At 45.0% G+C, this 14,751-nt stretch overlaps 8 protein-coding genes across 8 annotated transcripts; 4 read left to right on the forward strand and 4 right to left on the reverse strand.

The window, feature by feature from the left end:
* Nucleotides 1-44: 44 nt before the first annotated feature.
* Nucleotides 45-1,151, forward strand: LALA0_S01e07844g (LALA0S01e07844g1_1; the record flags this gene model as incomplete). Its single annotated transcript, XM_022774463.1, has 1 exon — nucleotides 45-1,151. One exon carries the CDS (start codon nucleotides 45-47, stop codon nucleotides 1,149-1,151), a length of 1,107 nt encoding a protein of 368 aa, XP_022626558.1.
* A 4-nt stretch (nucleotides 1,152-1,155) lies between these two features.
* SYF2 (LALA0S01e07866g1_1) lies at nucleotides 1,156-1,794 on the reverse strand (the record flags this gene model as incomplete). The annotated part of the gene is made up of 1 exon (XM_022774464.1): nucleotides 1,156-1,794. One exon carries the CDS (start codon nucleotides 1,792-1,794, stop codon nucleotides 1,156-1,158), a length of 639 nt encoding a protein of 212 aa, XP_022626559.1.
* A 294-nt stretch (nucleotides 1,795-2,088) lies between these two features.
* UTP8 (LALA0S01e07888g1_1) lies at nucleotides 2,089-4,029 on the forward strand (the record flags this gene model as incomplete). Its single annotated transcript, XM_022774466.1, has 1 exon — nucleotides 2,089-4,029. One exon carries the CDS (start codon nucleotides 2,089-2,091, stop codon nucleotides 4,027-4,029), a length of 1,941 nt encoding a protein of 646 aa, XP_022626560.1.
* Nucleotides 4,030-4,218: 189 nt separating this feature from the next.
* Nucleotides 4,219-5,130, forward strand: LALA0_S01e07910g (LALA0S01e07910g1_1; the record flags this gene model as incomplete). The annotated part of the gene is made up of 1 exon (XM_022774467.1): nucleotides 4,219-5,130. One exon carries the CDS (start codon nucleotides 4,219-4,221, stop codon nucleotides 5,128-5,130), a length of 912 nt encoding a protein of 303 aa, XP_022626561.1.
* A 506-nt stretch (nucleotides 5,131-5,636) lies between these two features.
* Nucleotides 5,637-6,329, reverse strand: LALA0_S01e07932g (LALA0S01e07932g1_1; the record flags this gene model as incomplete). Its single annotated transcript, XM_022774468.1, has 1 exon — nucleotides 5,637-6,329. The coding sequence occupies one exon, from the start codon at nucleotides 6,327-6,329 to the stop codon at nucleotides 5,637-5,639; it is 693 nt and encodes a 230-aa protein (XP_022626562.1).
* Nucleotides 6,330-6,826: 497 nt separating this feature from the next.
* Nucleotides 6,827-9,949, reverse strand: VSB1 (LALA0S01e07954g1_1; the record flags this gene model as incomplete). The annotated part of the gene is made up of 1 exon (XM_022774469.1): nucleotides 6,827-9,949. The coding sequence occupies one exon, from the start codon at nucleotides 9,947-9,949 to the stop codon at nucleotides 6,827-6,829; it is 3,123 nt and encodes a 1,040-aa protein (XP_022626563.1).
* A 2,075-nt stretch (nucleotides 9,950-12,024) lies between these two features.
* Nucleotides 12,025-12,486, forward strand: LALA0_S01e07976g (LALA0S01e07976g1_1; the record flags this gene model as incomplete). Its single annotated transcript, XM_022774470.1, has 1 exon — nucleotides 12,025-12,486. The coding sequence occupies one exon, from the start codon at nucleotides 12,025-12,027 to the stop codon at nucleotides 12,484-12,486; it is 462 nt and encodes a 153-aa protein (XP_022626564.1).
* A 193-nt stretch (nucleotides 12,487-12,679) lies between these two features.
* Nucleotides 12,680-14,398, reverse strand: ASN1 (LALA0S01e07998g1_1; the record flags this gene model as incomplete). The annotated part of the gene is made up of 1 exon (XM_022774471.1): nucleotides 12,680-14,398. The coding sequence occupies one exon, from the start codon at nucleotides 14,396-14,398 to the stop codon at nucleotides 12,680-12,682; it is 1,719 nt and encodes a 572-aa protein (XP_022626565.1).
* Nucleotides 14,399-14,751: the final 353 nt, after the last annotated feature.

The raw sequence follows: 14,751 nt of genomic DNA on the forward strand, positions 1-14,751 counted from the left end.
TGTCGATTCTAGTGAAGAGCTAAGTTCTTGTTCAAACTAACAGAATGTCCAGCTATTTCAGTAGTTTCTCTCTCAACAAGTTTACCGATAGTATCAGCAATGCCGCTCATAAGACCCAGGATACTTTGAGCAATGCTATCTCAAACATTCAATTAGATGATCCCCAAGCTATATTGTCTTTAAAAGCTAGAAAACACCATCTTCAAGAAACTTTAGGGACTATAGAAGACATAAGTAAGCTTCCGCCTCAGTACCAATTTTTGGAGAAGAAATGTGATTCGCTGGAAAAGGTTTGCAGGAGAATGCTGCTCGTCACGCAAACTTTCGAAGTCGAGGGCTACGACTACCCACCCAATTTGAGCGAAAGCATTTCGGATTGGTGGTCAACAAATAGAGACGGCTTGTTCTCGTTTGTAAACTCCTCTAACAAAAAGGAAACCAAACCAGAACCTGCTAAAGAGACAGACGCCCCAGTTACGGCCTCTTTTGCTCAAGCCATCTCTAAAGCAGCTAGAGACTCCGGTGAAGTGTTGAAGGCTTTGAAAGAAGAAGAGAAACGGGCTTCACAACCACCCGAGGAGGATGAGGAAGAAGATCAGGATATTTCTCGTTTGATCAAAATGTTTGAAACATGGGCCAATTGTGAGCACAAGATGGATCAGGGAAAAGCGGAAATGGACTCTTTAATGGTCAAAGAATTTAACTCCAAGCTATCCAATTTGGTGGATACCAAATTCAAAAATAGTCGCGTCCTGCGCAAAAAAGTTGAGGATTCCCGACTCAAATTCGACACTATGCGCTACGAAGTCAAGTTGAAAGAGCAACAAGCTGCGGATGTCAAAGAGACCAAACCTGAAACGGCCAATGCGCAAACCGAGGGCTCCACAGAGCATAATGGCAGCAAGGCGGAAGAAACCTCCGCTAAAGCAACTGAGAGTACCGAACAGAAGTTACTTGAAAAATTGGAGGACGAATTTGTTTCAAACACCACAGAGGCCGTAGAGCTTATGGGCGAAATAACTGACAGCGCCGAGCTGATCAATCTGGTCAAGTTGTTCCACAACTTTCAACTCTTGTACCACAGACAGTGCGTCAAAGAGCTGGAGACCAGTCTCGAGCAGTTGAACGAGCTCGAAACAGAAACCTCCTAGTTTGTTAACGCATTTGCTTCTCTTCAAGTTGCTCTCGCCTCTTTGCTTGACGTTCGAGTTTTTCATTGAATTGTTTGTTCTTCTCATTCACGAACCCGGTGGACGAAAAGGTCTCGCCCCCATTTCGGCGTTCCAATTTTTTCCGCGTCTTGGCATATCGCTGGCTGGCATTTTTCTCCAAATCTTGTGCTAATTCGTTCACCAGTTGTTGATTGTCCTCGATCACAATTTTCCCTTTGCTGTTGAAATTGCGGGCCCTCTGTTTCATTATCTTGTTGCTGGCACCGTGGTCCTCAAACCGGTGAGCAATCTTTTGAACTTGTTTATCGTATGTAGCCTTTGCCAGGTCTCTGTATTGGCCAGAATCTGTCCTTTTTTTCCTGTTTTCCCGGTCTTCCCACCGCTCATAATCTTGCATACTGATGTCCCAACCACGATCCGGTAATGAATCCCCGCCTACTGAACCACTGCCACCGTCATCCTCTTCCGTGTTTTGGTCTTCATTCAAACTATACACTGCTGGTTTTTGAGACCTTTTACTGAGTCTATCCTCTCGGTTCACTTCTTTACGGTTTTCCACCGCCAAACTCACCCGTTTCCGCTTCAAATTTTTCAGTCTCAACGCATACTTATCGACATCCATGGGCTTATTCTTTCTAGACTAGAATCTACTACGTCAACGCGTTAAAAACCAGCCCAGAAGAGTTATCCTTCCTAACCTAAACAGCTGTGCGATGCGATGCGATGCCGCTTCTTAAAGCTCATCGCTAATTTCTCAAATTTCAATGTTTCGTCTCAAGCGATCAATCTTGTGATCTTTGGAAAATTTTTGATATTTCAAGACTCATATAGTATTTGAGCTGAGCGATGAGATGCGATGAGCTGAGCTTCTAACAAGTTAAGAGGCAGAAAGTGACACTTGAGAGGCGGTAAAACAATGGCAACTTTATCACAGCCGTTCAGGCTTGCCGTTCTTCCTAAGATTGCCTCGCTGAACAACTATTCATCGCAGGCCAACCTATTACCAGTGGCGGACAATTTGGTGCCCTCTACGAATTACATCACGGTTGGGATATCAGGATCTGCGATTTCGCAGTTTGTGGTGAACCCCACGCCAAAGGCGGTGTATAGTTTGCCCATCTCATCGATCAGCACGGTTACTGCCTGTGACGTCACAGAATCCGCGGCAGGAACCGAGGTATGGTGCTATGCTTTGCAAGCTAACAAGAGTTTTACAATCCATTGTGTGGAAAAACCCACCTCATCCGCACCCGCTACGGATTCGCATTTTGGAGAAACACATACCAGCAATAAAATCGTCGTGGCAGACCTTGTAGTGAGCGTCAAAGTAATGAAATCCATAAGAGCCGTCATGGTGGTGCTTCGAAGCGGATTGGTGCACTTTTACGACTTTTCACTGAGACTTCAGTTCTCTTACGATTCCTCAGACAAAGAAGTGCAGTTCGTACAGCATTTCAGCAACGAAAGCAACGAAAGTTTCGTTTTCCTTTTGAGCAACCTCGAAGGTGGGAAAACATCGTTCAAGCTTTTGAAAGTGGGATCCAATTTAACGCTACCCGTTAAAGAATTGAGCGCCATCATCCTGGAGGATTTCTGTCTCAAGGATTCCAAGATCTTTTACGAGTTTGGCAACGTTTATCGGTTGCGCGGTGCAAGCATAGACATTTACAGCTTGCCCTATTTCCAGCATATCCATACAGTCTCGTTACCCTTTTTGAAAAAGAGCACCGAGACGTCTTTCAAGCCAATTTCCAAAAACAGGGCTCTTCTAACATCGGATAATCATATCTTTTTACTCGATCTGCTGCATAATGCCATCTTGAGTCAAAGAGAGCTCGCCCACCTAAAAACATTCCAGATTCTAGGTACGGCAGTCATCCCAGGAAATTCTGAGACTAGTAACGAAACCATGGCAATCGGGGTCTCGATCAAGCACGGTTCCAACTCCACAAGCTCGTTGGACATCATCAACATTGATGTGGGAACCGGTACTCTCAAGGATTCGCTAGGCAAAGGCTTTTCGCTGCGTTCCTCCACCGACAGACATGTACAGCCACTGATAGACGATATGGATGGGGTTGAAACTCACGAATACGATTATGACCAGATCTTGAAAGATTTGCAGAAGGCAAAGGGTAGCATTGACAAATTTGACGCTTCGTTTTTCAAGAAACTGGGGATTAAAAAGGATTATTACACGGATTCAGACCGTTTTATTAATGATCAAGACTTTCTGCACGATGTCGTGTCCGTTATCTACAAAGATTTCGTTTCAGAATACCCTAAGGCCTTGCCATACCTTTTAACACATCCACTTTTTCCAAAATCGCATACACCGGGAATTTTACAAAAGCTAAAGGACCACCCCCGGCTGTTCAAGCAAGCAATTGTTACTTGTCCAAGCCTCCCGCTGGACGATCTACTGCAGGAGCTTTTCACGGTGATCAATGACGAGCTCTGTCTAGATCTTTCATTACGCATTCTGCAAGATTTTAACAAAGAGACAATCAAAGAAGCGATCAAGACTAAGAGTAAAGTTGACGTGAATAACTTCATTGAGTTTGTGATGGATGAAAACACGGACGACGACAGGATTAAAAACAAGCCTCGTTTATTCCAACTACTGGGTCTCATTCTTGACACAGTAGGTCTTTTTGCCCTCACAGAGAACACTCTTGGCAAGCTTTCATCCTATATCGACTGCCAATTGAACGTTGTGAAGCAGAACGTGGAACTATTCTATTTGCTGGATGACAAGAATCTCAAGATCATCAAAACGAACCCTCACCAGGAAGAGGCCTCTGACTCGACAGAAGGACGTCTTGCAGCATACTCAGTTGAGCAATTAGAGCTATGAGGATAGGTATCAGTACGTAATTTTATGTTTTTGATTGTCTAGTTGACTTTCGAACCCTGAATGGTCATTTCGTTGGTTGCCTCAACCACTTTTTCAATAACCACACTAACGCTCTAGGGAACAGATTAGTTATCTGCTGTTGGAAAGCCATCAACGCATACCTAAACACTCATTTCGCCGCTGGGTTCGATGCCAATACAAAACAGTCCTCCTGGGATCTTACCAAGTTCCATTCTGCACTTGCAGAGCACACAACAAGATGACAGCTCTTCGCTGTTCGTCTTCATTCCTGGGAATCCGGGATTGATAGAATTTTACGAGCCATTCTTGCTCCAGGTTCACCTCAATAATCCCGACTGGGAGATCTTGGGGATATCCCACGCTGGAATGAACTCCTGCGATACAATTCAATGTCCGGTCTACACCTTGAAAGAACAAAATGACCACTTTGTCGCAGTCATAAACAGATACTCAAAGGCCGGAAGGCCATTGATCATCATGGGTCACTCCGTTGGGGCCTATTTGACCCAGAGAGTGGCACTTTCCAATCATTTGGTAGGAAATGTCGTTCGAATCGGTCTAATCACACCTACGCTGATAGACATTCATGACAGTGACAAGGGAAGAAAATTGACGCCAATAACTGCGTGGATCCCCAGGTTTCATGAACTAGTCGCTGGCTTGTCGTGGGTTTTGTTCGAAAAGATGCTACCGACGTCACTCACATCGAACCTTCTGTCCACCTTGATGAGAGTTGATCCTCAATCAGCAATGGCCATAGCGACTAGAACTCTTGTCACAAACTCCAGATTCATCAAGCAAGCGCTAGGATTGGCTACTGAGGAGATGCGGGTGATTAGGTCCGATTGGGAATTCCAGCGAACTTTCACAGAATTTTGCCAAGCTCGCAACATCAAGATCTGGTTCCTTTTCAGCAATAACGATCATTGGGTGAGTGAGCAGACTCGTAAGGACTTAATTCAGTTTTTCGAAGCAAACGGAGACCCTACAATGCTAAAAATCGATGTATCACCTACTTTAGAACATGCGTTTGTGCGTAGACATGCAGAAATCGTTGTGACAGAATATTTCGGGCATTAGTGATCGACCCTATTCAGTGCACCAGGTCAGGACTATGATTCAAGGAAGCTGTATTAATCACCCTCCTCCGATTATTTCGCTTCGAGGCCATGTTATGCAATTCAGTGGTGTCGAGTGTTTTGCGCAATGGTCAACAGGGTTCCATTTTGGGCTACATAAAGCAAATGAAATGACATATCGCTCGTTTGTTCCTACTACTCAAGACTTTTGAAGCCTGCTACTTTTATGACTATTTCATCCATCTCTCGATTGTGACGTTTTCAATGGAAATATCTCGGTTGTGCTTTGACGCTTCCATGTTGAAACCTCTCATTCAAAGAGCGTCACTAACGCTTGCCATGAGGCTTTCCTCAAGCTGTACTTTGTCAAATATCAAATCAGCGTTCCACTCAATATTAAATTGTATTAAAGGTATTGAGGCTATGATTTTTTATATTTCAAAATAAGTCAAGCAATGTCGGAGCCATGTACACTTCCACCAAGAGCTATGTGTGTTGGATAATTTCTCAGTTGAAAATCTTGGCTATAAAGCTCTTGACCCCACCCTTCTTTTTACGTTCTTGGTATTTTTCGATCTGTTTTTGATTTTTTTCGACTGCTCTGCGCAGCTTCTCGGAATCCAATCCATTATCAGTGCGACTCTTCACGCTGGTAGCATCGGGCAGCTCTAACGAGGCGATTGAAGATTTCAGCGATTTTTTCTGAGATTGGCCACTTCGTACTGATGTTCGACTATCGAGTCTGTTGAGTTGTTGCAACGTAACGGCCTTCACTAACCCCGTTTCAGTTTCCAAGTTGTACTCTTCTGGAAACTCAGTGCTCGAAGACAGGGCAACAGGACTATTAATATCAGGGTTCGCCTTTTTCCGTAGATTCAAACCTTGTTCTTCGAGCGACTCGACATTTTCAGAAAGTCCCTCTTTCACGTTGTGTGTTACAACCTTATCCACATCGGGTAGCGAAGAATTAGACGATGCCTCTTCTTGTGTTTCTGGGCCTCCCCCAAGCGTCAAGCTGCTCTTCTCGGATGCAAAGTCCCTGGAGGCCGCAGATGGCAGTTTGCTTACCTGTGGACGCTTGGCATCGACCGGATTGCCTTCAAATGCCCTAGGTTCAAAGGAATCAGACGAAGACAGCGACGAGAGTTCAAGTTCTGAACTTCCAAGATCGTCCTCCTCCTTGTTGCCGGCAGCGCGCATGTGCTGTGTGTGATCTTTGAATTTTTGGTAGTAAATTATCCTTCAATGACAAAAATGCTCAGCAGTCCGTTATCGTAACCTTCATACCACTCGAAGTTTTATATGAACTAAAAAACAATCCTAGAAGACACTCCTAGAAGTTGCTTTGTCTCACCCGCGCCTTTTTAGTGTCCTTTAAGCTAAAACAAGTTTAGCCTCAATTTGGCAGAGGAAATTTCAATAGTGATCGACACGGAACAAAGAGAAGGAGTGTAGGTTTGAGGGTAAATGCGATGATCGCAGTTGCTTGTAAAACGAAGAGGTTAGGTTCAGCGGACTTTTGATGAGAATTGAATGTCTCTAATTAAGGTCTTGGCAGGATAAAGCTTCGACTAATTTTCTAATTTAAAGATCGTACTCGTAGTGCTGGCGAGTACGTCCGGCTGCGTGCGCCAGCTAGCCAGGCTCAACTCGTGAAAGCCAGCGGACATCTTCTAGTAAGCTCTGGAGCTTTAAGCTTAGCTGCTGACAAGACAGTAACCCAGAAGCTCTTTCAATCGATCTTGATTGATGCATAAAGTGACCAACAGAAGTTCGGTGTAGAGGTTCAGGTTTTCGTTCCTGAGTTTGGCAAGGCCCACATCATCAATCACCCATATGACACAGTCGGTCTCCATAGTCACCTCCACAGATGACACAGGGTATCCACCCGAGTTTTGAGCGCTGATTCTGCCGTAACAGGTTTTCCCAGAAATGATTTCGTATAGCTGGCCCTGGCGCAAATTGTAAGTGACTTTGACCATACCGCTTTCAAGAACAGCAAATAGATTATCCTTGTGCGGCAGAAGTGTCTGTGCTGCAAGCCTTCTTTTCACGAAATAGCTGCCAAGTCCAGACCACAACTTCTCCTCTGCTTCTTTCACCTTTGTGTTAGACGACAAGATCTGTGGACGGTATTTTTGCAGCGAGGCAAACAAGAACAGAAGAACAGGTTGTTTCTCGCGGTAGCTGTGTTTATACGTTGGCATGGACTGTTCGTCGGTCAATAGCTTTTGGGCTACTGAGACAAATTGCGTGTTGCGCGGGGTGTTGAGCGGTAACATGGCTTTACTCATAGCTCTGTCGCGCCTTTTCTCCGCCTTCACATTCGATTTCGACCGCAGCTCTTTGAATTGGAACAAAAGCTTGTTTTCACACCATTCTAACGCACTATTGAGATCGCTGAAAAGCTCAACGCCATCGAGTAGTTCCACTTTGTTGAACGCGTGATAGATCCTATCGGTGGTTTTGATGGAAGAGATGATCAGATTGATTCGTTTGGAAGAAGTGAATCTTTTAATTCGATTGAAACCTTCCGCAGCGGAGTAATCGATATTGTCCGCATTGATATTTTTAAAATCAAGGATAAGGAATTTGATCCGCTGTTTGGAGGCATCATTGTCGCTTATCTCTAAAAGCTTGTCGATCCTTTCTTCGATAGACAAAATAGTTCCGAAAAATAGAAGGTTTTGTAGCTTCAAAACGTGAATCTGCTCTCCTATCTTGTTTAGAAATTGAGTTTGAATGAAATCACGACGGACTGTACTACGCGCCACCTGTCCATTAAATTCGCCATTGACTGTTTGCAGTTTTGCGCTGTCAACCAAAAAGGAGAAACATGCGATGAGGATTCCTACAATGATTCCCAACACGAAATCGAACATTCCCATGGTCAAAATAATCACGACGACCGTAGCGTACTCGAATCTAGTCAGCTTCGACCATGTGTCGTATAATGCCTCCTTGATCAACTCATAACCTAAAAGAAAAATCAAAGAGCCCACGATGCAGATGGGAATATATGAGATGATCACAGGGCCGGCCATCATGACGCCGAACGTCGCTGCCGCCAACATCAACCCTGCAAGTGAGCTGTCTGCGCCTGCTCTGATGAAAAGGACACTGTTTGTGTACACCAAATAATTTTGTACAGAGCCGATCAATCCAGAAAAGAAATTGGAATAACCGTGAGCAATCAATTCCTTGTCAACGTTAATCTTATCCATACCAACAGACATCGCAAGAGCGGGAACATTAATGGGAACGTGCAAAATTCCGAAAAATGTTAAAGCCAACATAGTCGGTATCTGTTTGAAAATCAACGACCACTTAACTAGTCTGAAATTGTAGAGTTTGTAAAACCCGTACCACTGTTCTGTGGACTCTGCAGAAGAAAAAATCCAGCCGCTCTCTCTCAACATATCTAAAGATAGGTTTGGGACCAACGCAACGACGAAATGGAACAAAACCATAGCTGCGATGTAGAACGATGGCAATACCAATGAGTTCTCAAAAATGTGTTGAACAATCACCAGTAAAGCAGCCATTGCAAGCGGAAGAAACCATTTGCCAAATGTCGCGAAATCTTTGAAAAGGGCTTCCAAGAATTCCAAAGCACCTTCAGTCTTAGCACTTCTCGTTGTTACTTCGAATCCTGTGGCAACAAGGAAGTAACCCACACCACCTATGCAGCCAATAAGAATATGTCTTGGAAAGAAGCCGACTATTTTACCTAGGCGCAATTTACCGAGAACGAAGAACAACAGTCCAGTCATTATAGAACTCAGAGCATAGCACACAATTGTAGTCGAAAGAACTTGATCCTTTTGATCTGATAGACCACTTGTAATTGAAGCAGCCATGGCATGGTAAAACGGAGTAATTTCAATCATCTCACTGCCAATGGAGTTTCCAAATGCCGAAAAGCCACCTGAATATATAACTTGGGAAACGATGCAGGAAATGTAAAACATTGACATACCAGAGGGGCCCATGTGTGCGAACAAGGGCTCGGTGATAGGGAAGATGATCATACCGTAAGACAAAGCATCTAAAATGTTCAGTAAAAGTCCCAAAATGACTGCTGGGACATATCTGGCCATTCTTTGTAGTGTGAAAGTAATTTTGTCAAGCGTGGGAGCGTTGGGGTCAATCGAAGGGACTGGGAAAGTCGAGTCCCCAGGAGAGCGAAGCGATACATATTGACCGTCAGATCCGTCAATCGCGCCATACTCCACATCTCGTCCTGATTGTAGAGAGATCAAAAGTTCAGAGGGTTGGGGGCCCTCGCTTGGCATAGCCGTGTCTGGCTGACTGTTGACAGGCGACACTACCGCCTCGCCGGATAAAGGGTCTTCGTGACCCTTTGAAAAGTCTTCCGAGTCCCGCGATGGATCTAGTTGATTGTCAAACTCAAAAGAAGCGTCGAAATCATTAGACAGCGCTGCTGTTTGTCGATGCAAATTAGCAGACTTGTGTATGGATTGCAGCTCCGCTTTCGACATTTCGTTGCTAGGAAGACGATCTTTGAGGAAGTGCGATGTTGGAGACAAAGTTCCCACGAATGAACGACCATAGTATTGGTGGGACGAGTTAGCCATGCTTTGGCTCAGTGGATTAGCCCGAGAATAAGCCGCGTAATCACTGTCGCTGGAAGTTTGGGAATTGAGTCCCAACGATACGGTAATGGCTTCCGAAAGTGAGCCTCTGCCTCTGGCCTTCTTGTTACCCATGTTGCCCGCTTGATTTTTGCTCAAAGTGGTGATATTCTGGTATCCAACTTTACACATGCATCCTTCGTTTTTCCAATTGATAACGGACATACAGGATCCACAGTCAATCTAAACTGAAATTATGTCCGCATGCACGAAGCAAGTCCGTAGTTTGGTTTTACCAGTCCAGCAAGACTGTTCCAAGTTCATCTCGAGGTATTAGTGCTTGGTGAGTGAGTGTGTGTGTGTGTTTGTGTGTGTGTGTGTGTGTGAAAATTCTCTTTCTTTTTGAAGCGTCGAAAGAGTGATTACCATGGTGAAAGTTGTCTTGCACACGAAAAGTTTGGAGCACGGTCCTAGAATTCCAACATATGTCGCTGTTTCCTGAGACCGCCCTGATTGAACAGCTTCAAGTCGTTATCGTGTTTGTGGTCTCACGTTTTTCTTTGAAAACTGTCCTGTTTGGCAAGAGTTTGCACGGTTTGCACCGCACAATGGATTAAAAAGTGGAAAACTTCGAGAATGGGAAATTAAAGGGCCGGGTTTTATGAAAACGCATCCACAGAGGGGCTCTAGCGTCCAATTGTCGTTTGACATTATTATTGCGGTACATGTCCGCTCACGGCTGATAAAGCTTCACGTTGGGTCCCTCTCTTCCATCTTTTTTCTGTGCGCATAATTACAATCACTATGTGTCTTCTTTCCCAATTTCGTGAATAAGTCATTGGGAGCGTATTTCCAACGCGTTTTTCTCTCTTAGGGAGGTGGGTGAGGTTCTGCTTCGATTGTCCACACCTCTTTAGCTCCTGTGGTGATGAAATTGACTGGTCCAGTAGAGTTCAAATGTGTGCTCATTCTCTTTGTTCGTGGAGAGCTTTTCAAACGCCTGTGTTTGTTTCGATTTAATATGTGTTCTTGTGTTATTCGTACAACGCGATATAATTTAGCCGCCGACCTTTTCTTTTCTCTTTCCCCCTCACCTCTCAAAGTTCGAGACCTGGGCCCCTTGAAGTCTTCCACAACAATTCCCCCTTATTCACACTGCCTCAAAAGCCGGTAGGTCCTTCTTCATCTTCCTCATCTTCTTCATTTTGTTCTTTCGGCAAATGCCGAGCGTTCTTGACCCACGCGTCACGAAGAAATCATCCGTCCGCTACCTGGCACCGTACTTCCAGGAGACCTCCCTTCCAAACAGCGAAGACTACAACCCGTCTTCACTGCCAATTCAACACAGTAACGGTTTCCTCCTGACAAGCGTTTCAAACCCCCAAACTCTGAACTCTCATCGGCACAGGCTCTCTTATAGTTTAATCAGAGTCCCCCGTTTGAGAGATACACAAAATTCTGAAAGCAAAAGTGTCAGTTTGGGTCAAAGTGATACTCTTTCAAATCACACCCAGACACCTTACACGTGCTCCATGTTTTGGTTTTGTTCGTCGCGTGATGTATGCCAAGTAGCTGCAGTTCAGCACCCAGACACCGCACCAAAAGGCTTTGCTTACAAATTTTTTTACACCTTTCTGTCTCGGCCGTAGTGCGCAAATCTCAAACTCTCTTTCCATGGCATGGCTATAGGCGGATAACGGATGTTTTATTGCTAGTGAATAAGCGACTATTGCCGTTATTCATCAACACATACTAGCATTTCCGTCCAATATCCTTACACCCGGACACCCGGTCTCTCAATTTGTACTATCAAGATTTCCACGGAACCCACGCATTTGTCACGATTATGTCCGGGCGATGAGCGGCGTGCGGAACGAACCTGTGTTAAACTTCCTGTAAGGGACCTTGGATGCCAATGTCAGCACGAGAAACAATGAATTGCGCTATATAATAGTGTGGGATGCAACGTCAATGGCTAGAGGAAGTAGATCGCTGTTGAAATCGATCAACGTATGCTGCTTGTATATCGGTATAGCGTGAGTAGTACCTAAGCTAAGATTTTGTGCAACTTACGCCGAATAGGTTTGAGAAGGCTCTTTGTACACAAGTAATTAGCTGAAATCTGAATCCTGATTCCACATCTACTGTGAAGGTTCTGGTGCGTGTGGTATATTAGTTCCTCTCAGCCAGCTGTCACCGTGTCGTCAACTCCGTCAAAAACGATCATTCGCAAGAATCTCTCTGCGCAGTCCCACACCAAAGCTAAGGATATCTCACGCAAAGAAGACTCTCGGCCAAAAATGAAGCTCAATATGGGCCCGCATCTCGCATTGAGTCCCAGAAACGCAATCGACAAAACTTGGCGCTACATGAACGGGGCCTTCAACGTTGTAAAGTCGTCAGGAAAGCTCGTCCAAATGATCCCACATCACAACACGGGCCTTTCAACAGTCTGTAAGGGACTACGCAACGGCGAAGAGGGCTCGTTTTGCGCCAAACAGACGTCGCGTTCAAATAGTGATAGTGGCAGCACAAGGCGCGACACAGTCGTACAACGGCATGTGGCGCGCTCGCCCATATCGTCAGAGACGACGCTCTACACCACAGAGACCACATCATCATCATCACAGAGCTCATCGCATCAACAAGACACAACAAGTCATTCAAGAAGGCGGCGGCGCCATCGTCGAGTGGCTCAAAGAGTTCATTTCGAAGACGAGGTACCGCAAGACCCCTTCATCATCACCATCCCCCTCAACTAGTAGATTATATTGTAAATAGACTGTACATAGGTTTATAATGCGCTAATGGCCTTGTAATGCAATGGCCTTTTAATGTTAACGAGGAATAGACTTACTGTTTTGTATCTTTTGCGTGCTTAGCAAGAATGTCTATAATTTTTTCTGTATTATTTACATCTGTAACCGGGTCTGAGTTCTCGTATGCGACGGTAGGTTACTTTTCGACGTGTTGGTCGTGAATCTTGGCAAATCTTCCGGATGGATCCTCAGCACAGCCCCAATCGGCCTTTGGAATCCATCTCATGACGGTCGTAGCAGCAGCCTTGGGGAAAAGCGCATCGAATTTGAGTCTGTACCAGTAGGCCTCCTTGGTGGTAGGAATGTCATCGCCCCATTCGGCCTTGGGTTGCTTGAATTGCTCGTCTGAAATGGTCTCCTCCGCGGTATCTTTCAAACCGTCGATCCAAGAGTAGCCCACACCGTCAGAGAACTGTTCCTTTTGTCTCCAAAGAATCTCTTCTGGCAAGTATGGTTTCACGTCTGGCTCATCAGAAGTGTCGAAAGCCTTTCTCAAGATGTATTTCTCGATACGGCCCTCAGAAGGCTTGATCATCTTCTCTTCTGGGTCAATGTTCATGCAAACATCCAAAAATTCCTTGTCCAAAAATGGTACACGGGCTTCCAAACCCCAAGCCATAGTTGACTTGTTGGCTCTCAAACAGTCGGCAAAATGTAGGTTTTTCACACGTTGCACACATTCGGAATGGAATTCAGTAGCAGAAGGAGCTTGCGCAAAGTACAGGTATCCACCGAAAATTTCGTCAGAACCTTCACCAGACAACACCATCTTGACACCCTGGGCCTTGATTTTTCTGGAAAGTAGGAACATAGGAGTAGATGCTCTGATAGTGGTAACGTCGTAGGTTTCCAAATGGTAGATTACGTCGTCCAAAGCATCCAATCCTTCTTGCAAAGTGAAAGTGTGTTCATGGTGAATGCAGCCAATGTATTTGGCCACTTTGCGAGCGGCTTGCAAATCTGGAGCGTTTGGCAACCCAATAGCGAAGGAGTGCAGACGCGACCATCCGGCGCTGTGTAGGTTTCCGGCATCGTCGACACCAGCCAAATGTTTGCTCTCAGAGTCGTATTCGGAAGCGTTCAAGGCAGTGTTGGCCTTTTCAGTTTCTCTAGCGGCAATAGAAGCGATCAAAGAAGAGTCCAAACCACCGGACAACAACACACCGTATGGCACCTCGGCCATGAGTCTCTTTCTCACGGCTTTTTCTAGAGAATGACGGATCTTGAGTAGGTCTAGAGGTTCCGAAGGAGTGTGGCCTTCTTGCAACCAGTTAGGGTTGTAGTAGCGAGTAAACTTATCAGTGATAGAGTCGTACACGTGACCAGGAGGGAAAGCGGTGATTTGGTCGCAGTTGTCGGTTAGCGACTTAAGTTCCGACGCAAAGTATACGGTTTTAGGGCTGCTAGAGCTGCGGCCCATGTATAGCGTGGTAATACCAATAGGATCTCTGGCAGCGACGATACGGTCTTTTTTGGCATCGTACAAGGCCCATGCAAACATACCGTCCAAATGCTTAGGGGCGTCAATGTCATACTTCTCGTACAAAGGAAGAATAGGCTCACAGTCCGATAGCGTTTTGTAAGGGTAAGACTGTAGTTCCTCTCTTAGTTGGATGTGGTTGTAAATTTCACCGTTGACGGTCAACGATAGATCACCGTCCTGAGAAGTGATAGGTTGAGCGCCAGAATCTAGACCCACAATTGCTAGTCTTTCGTGTACCAAAATGGTAGAGTTTCTGGTGTAGTTACCAGACCAGTCTGGACCACGGTGTCTAATTTTCTTCGCCAATTGAAGGGCGTCTGATTTGAATTTGTCCACGGACTCATGCTTGTGACAAGCAAAGATACCACACATTTTGGCTCTCTGATTTAAGATTCAAGTGTTAATGATAACAAGAAAAGCTGAAAGTGTTATTCTTGACTTTCAAAGAAGTTTTCGATCTTTTCTAGCGGAATGTTATAATCTAAAGTTCGTCAACGATTGATGGTGAGCATTGATATACTTTTTTTTCCACTTTGATAGTGAGAAGTGAGTCAGATCGAAAAATGACGATATCATTCAAATGTTTTCCCGTCGCCATGACTGACAGAATGCTATCAGCAACAGCTTTAACTAGTCAAGAGGTTGAGAGTCATAGCAAGCAAGCTATTCACTTACTTCGGTAAACTAATTATCGTAGTTGACAGAATTGGTATATACTTTAGGCT

The sequence above is a fragment of the Lachancea lanzarotensis genome, scaffold LALA0S01, assembly GCF_000938715.1.
Source record: "Lachancea lanzarotensis genome assembly LALA0, scaffold LALA0S01, whole genome shotgun sequence".
In the NCBI taxonomy this organism is placed as follows: domain Eukaryota; kingdom Fungi; phylum Ascomycota; class Saccharomycetes; order Saccharomycetales; family Saccharomycetaceae; genus Lachancea; species Lachancea lanzarotensis.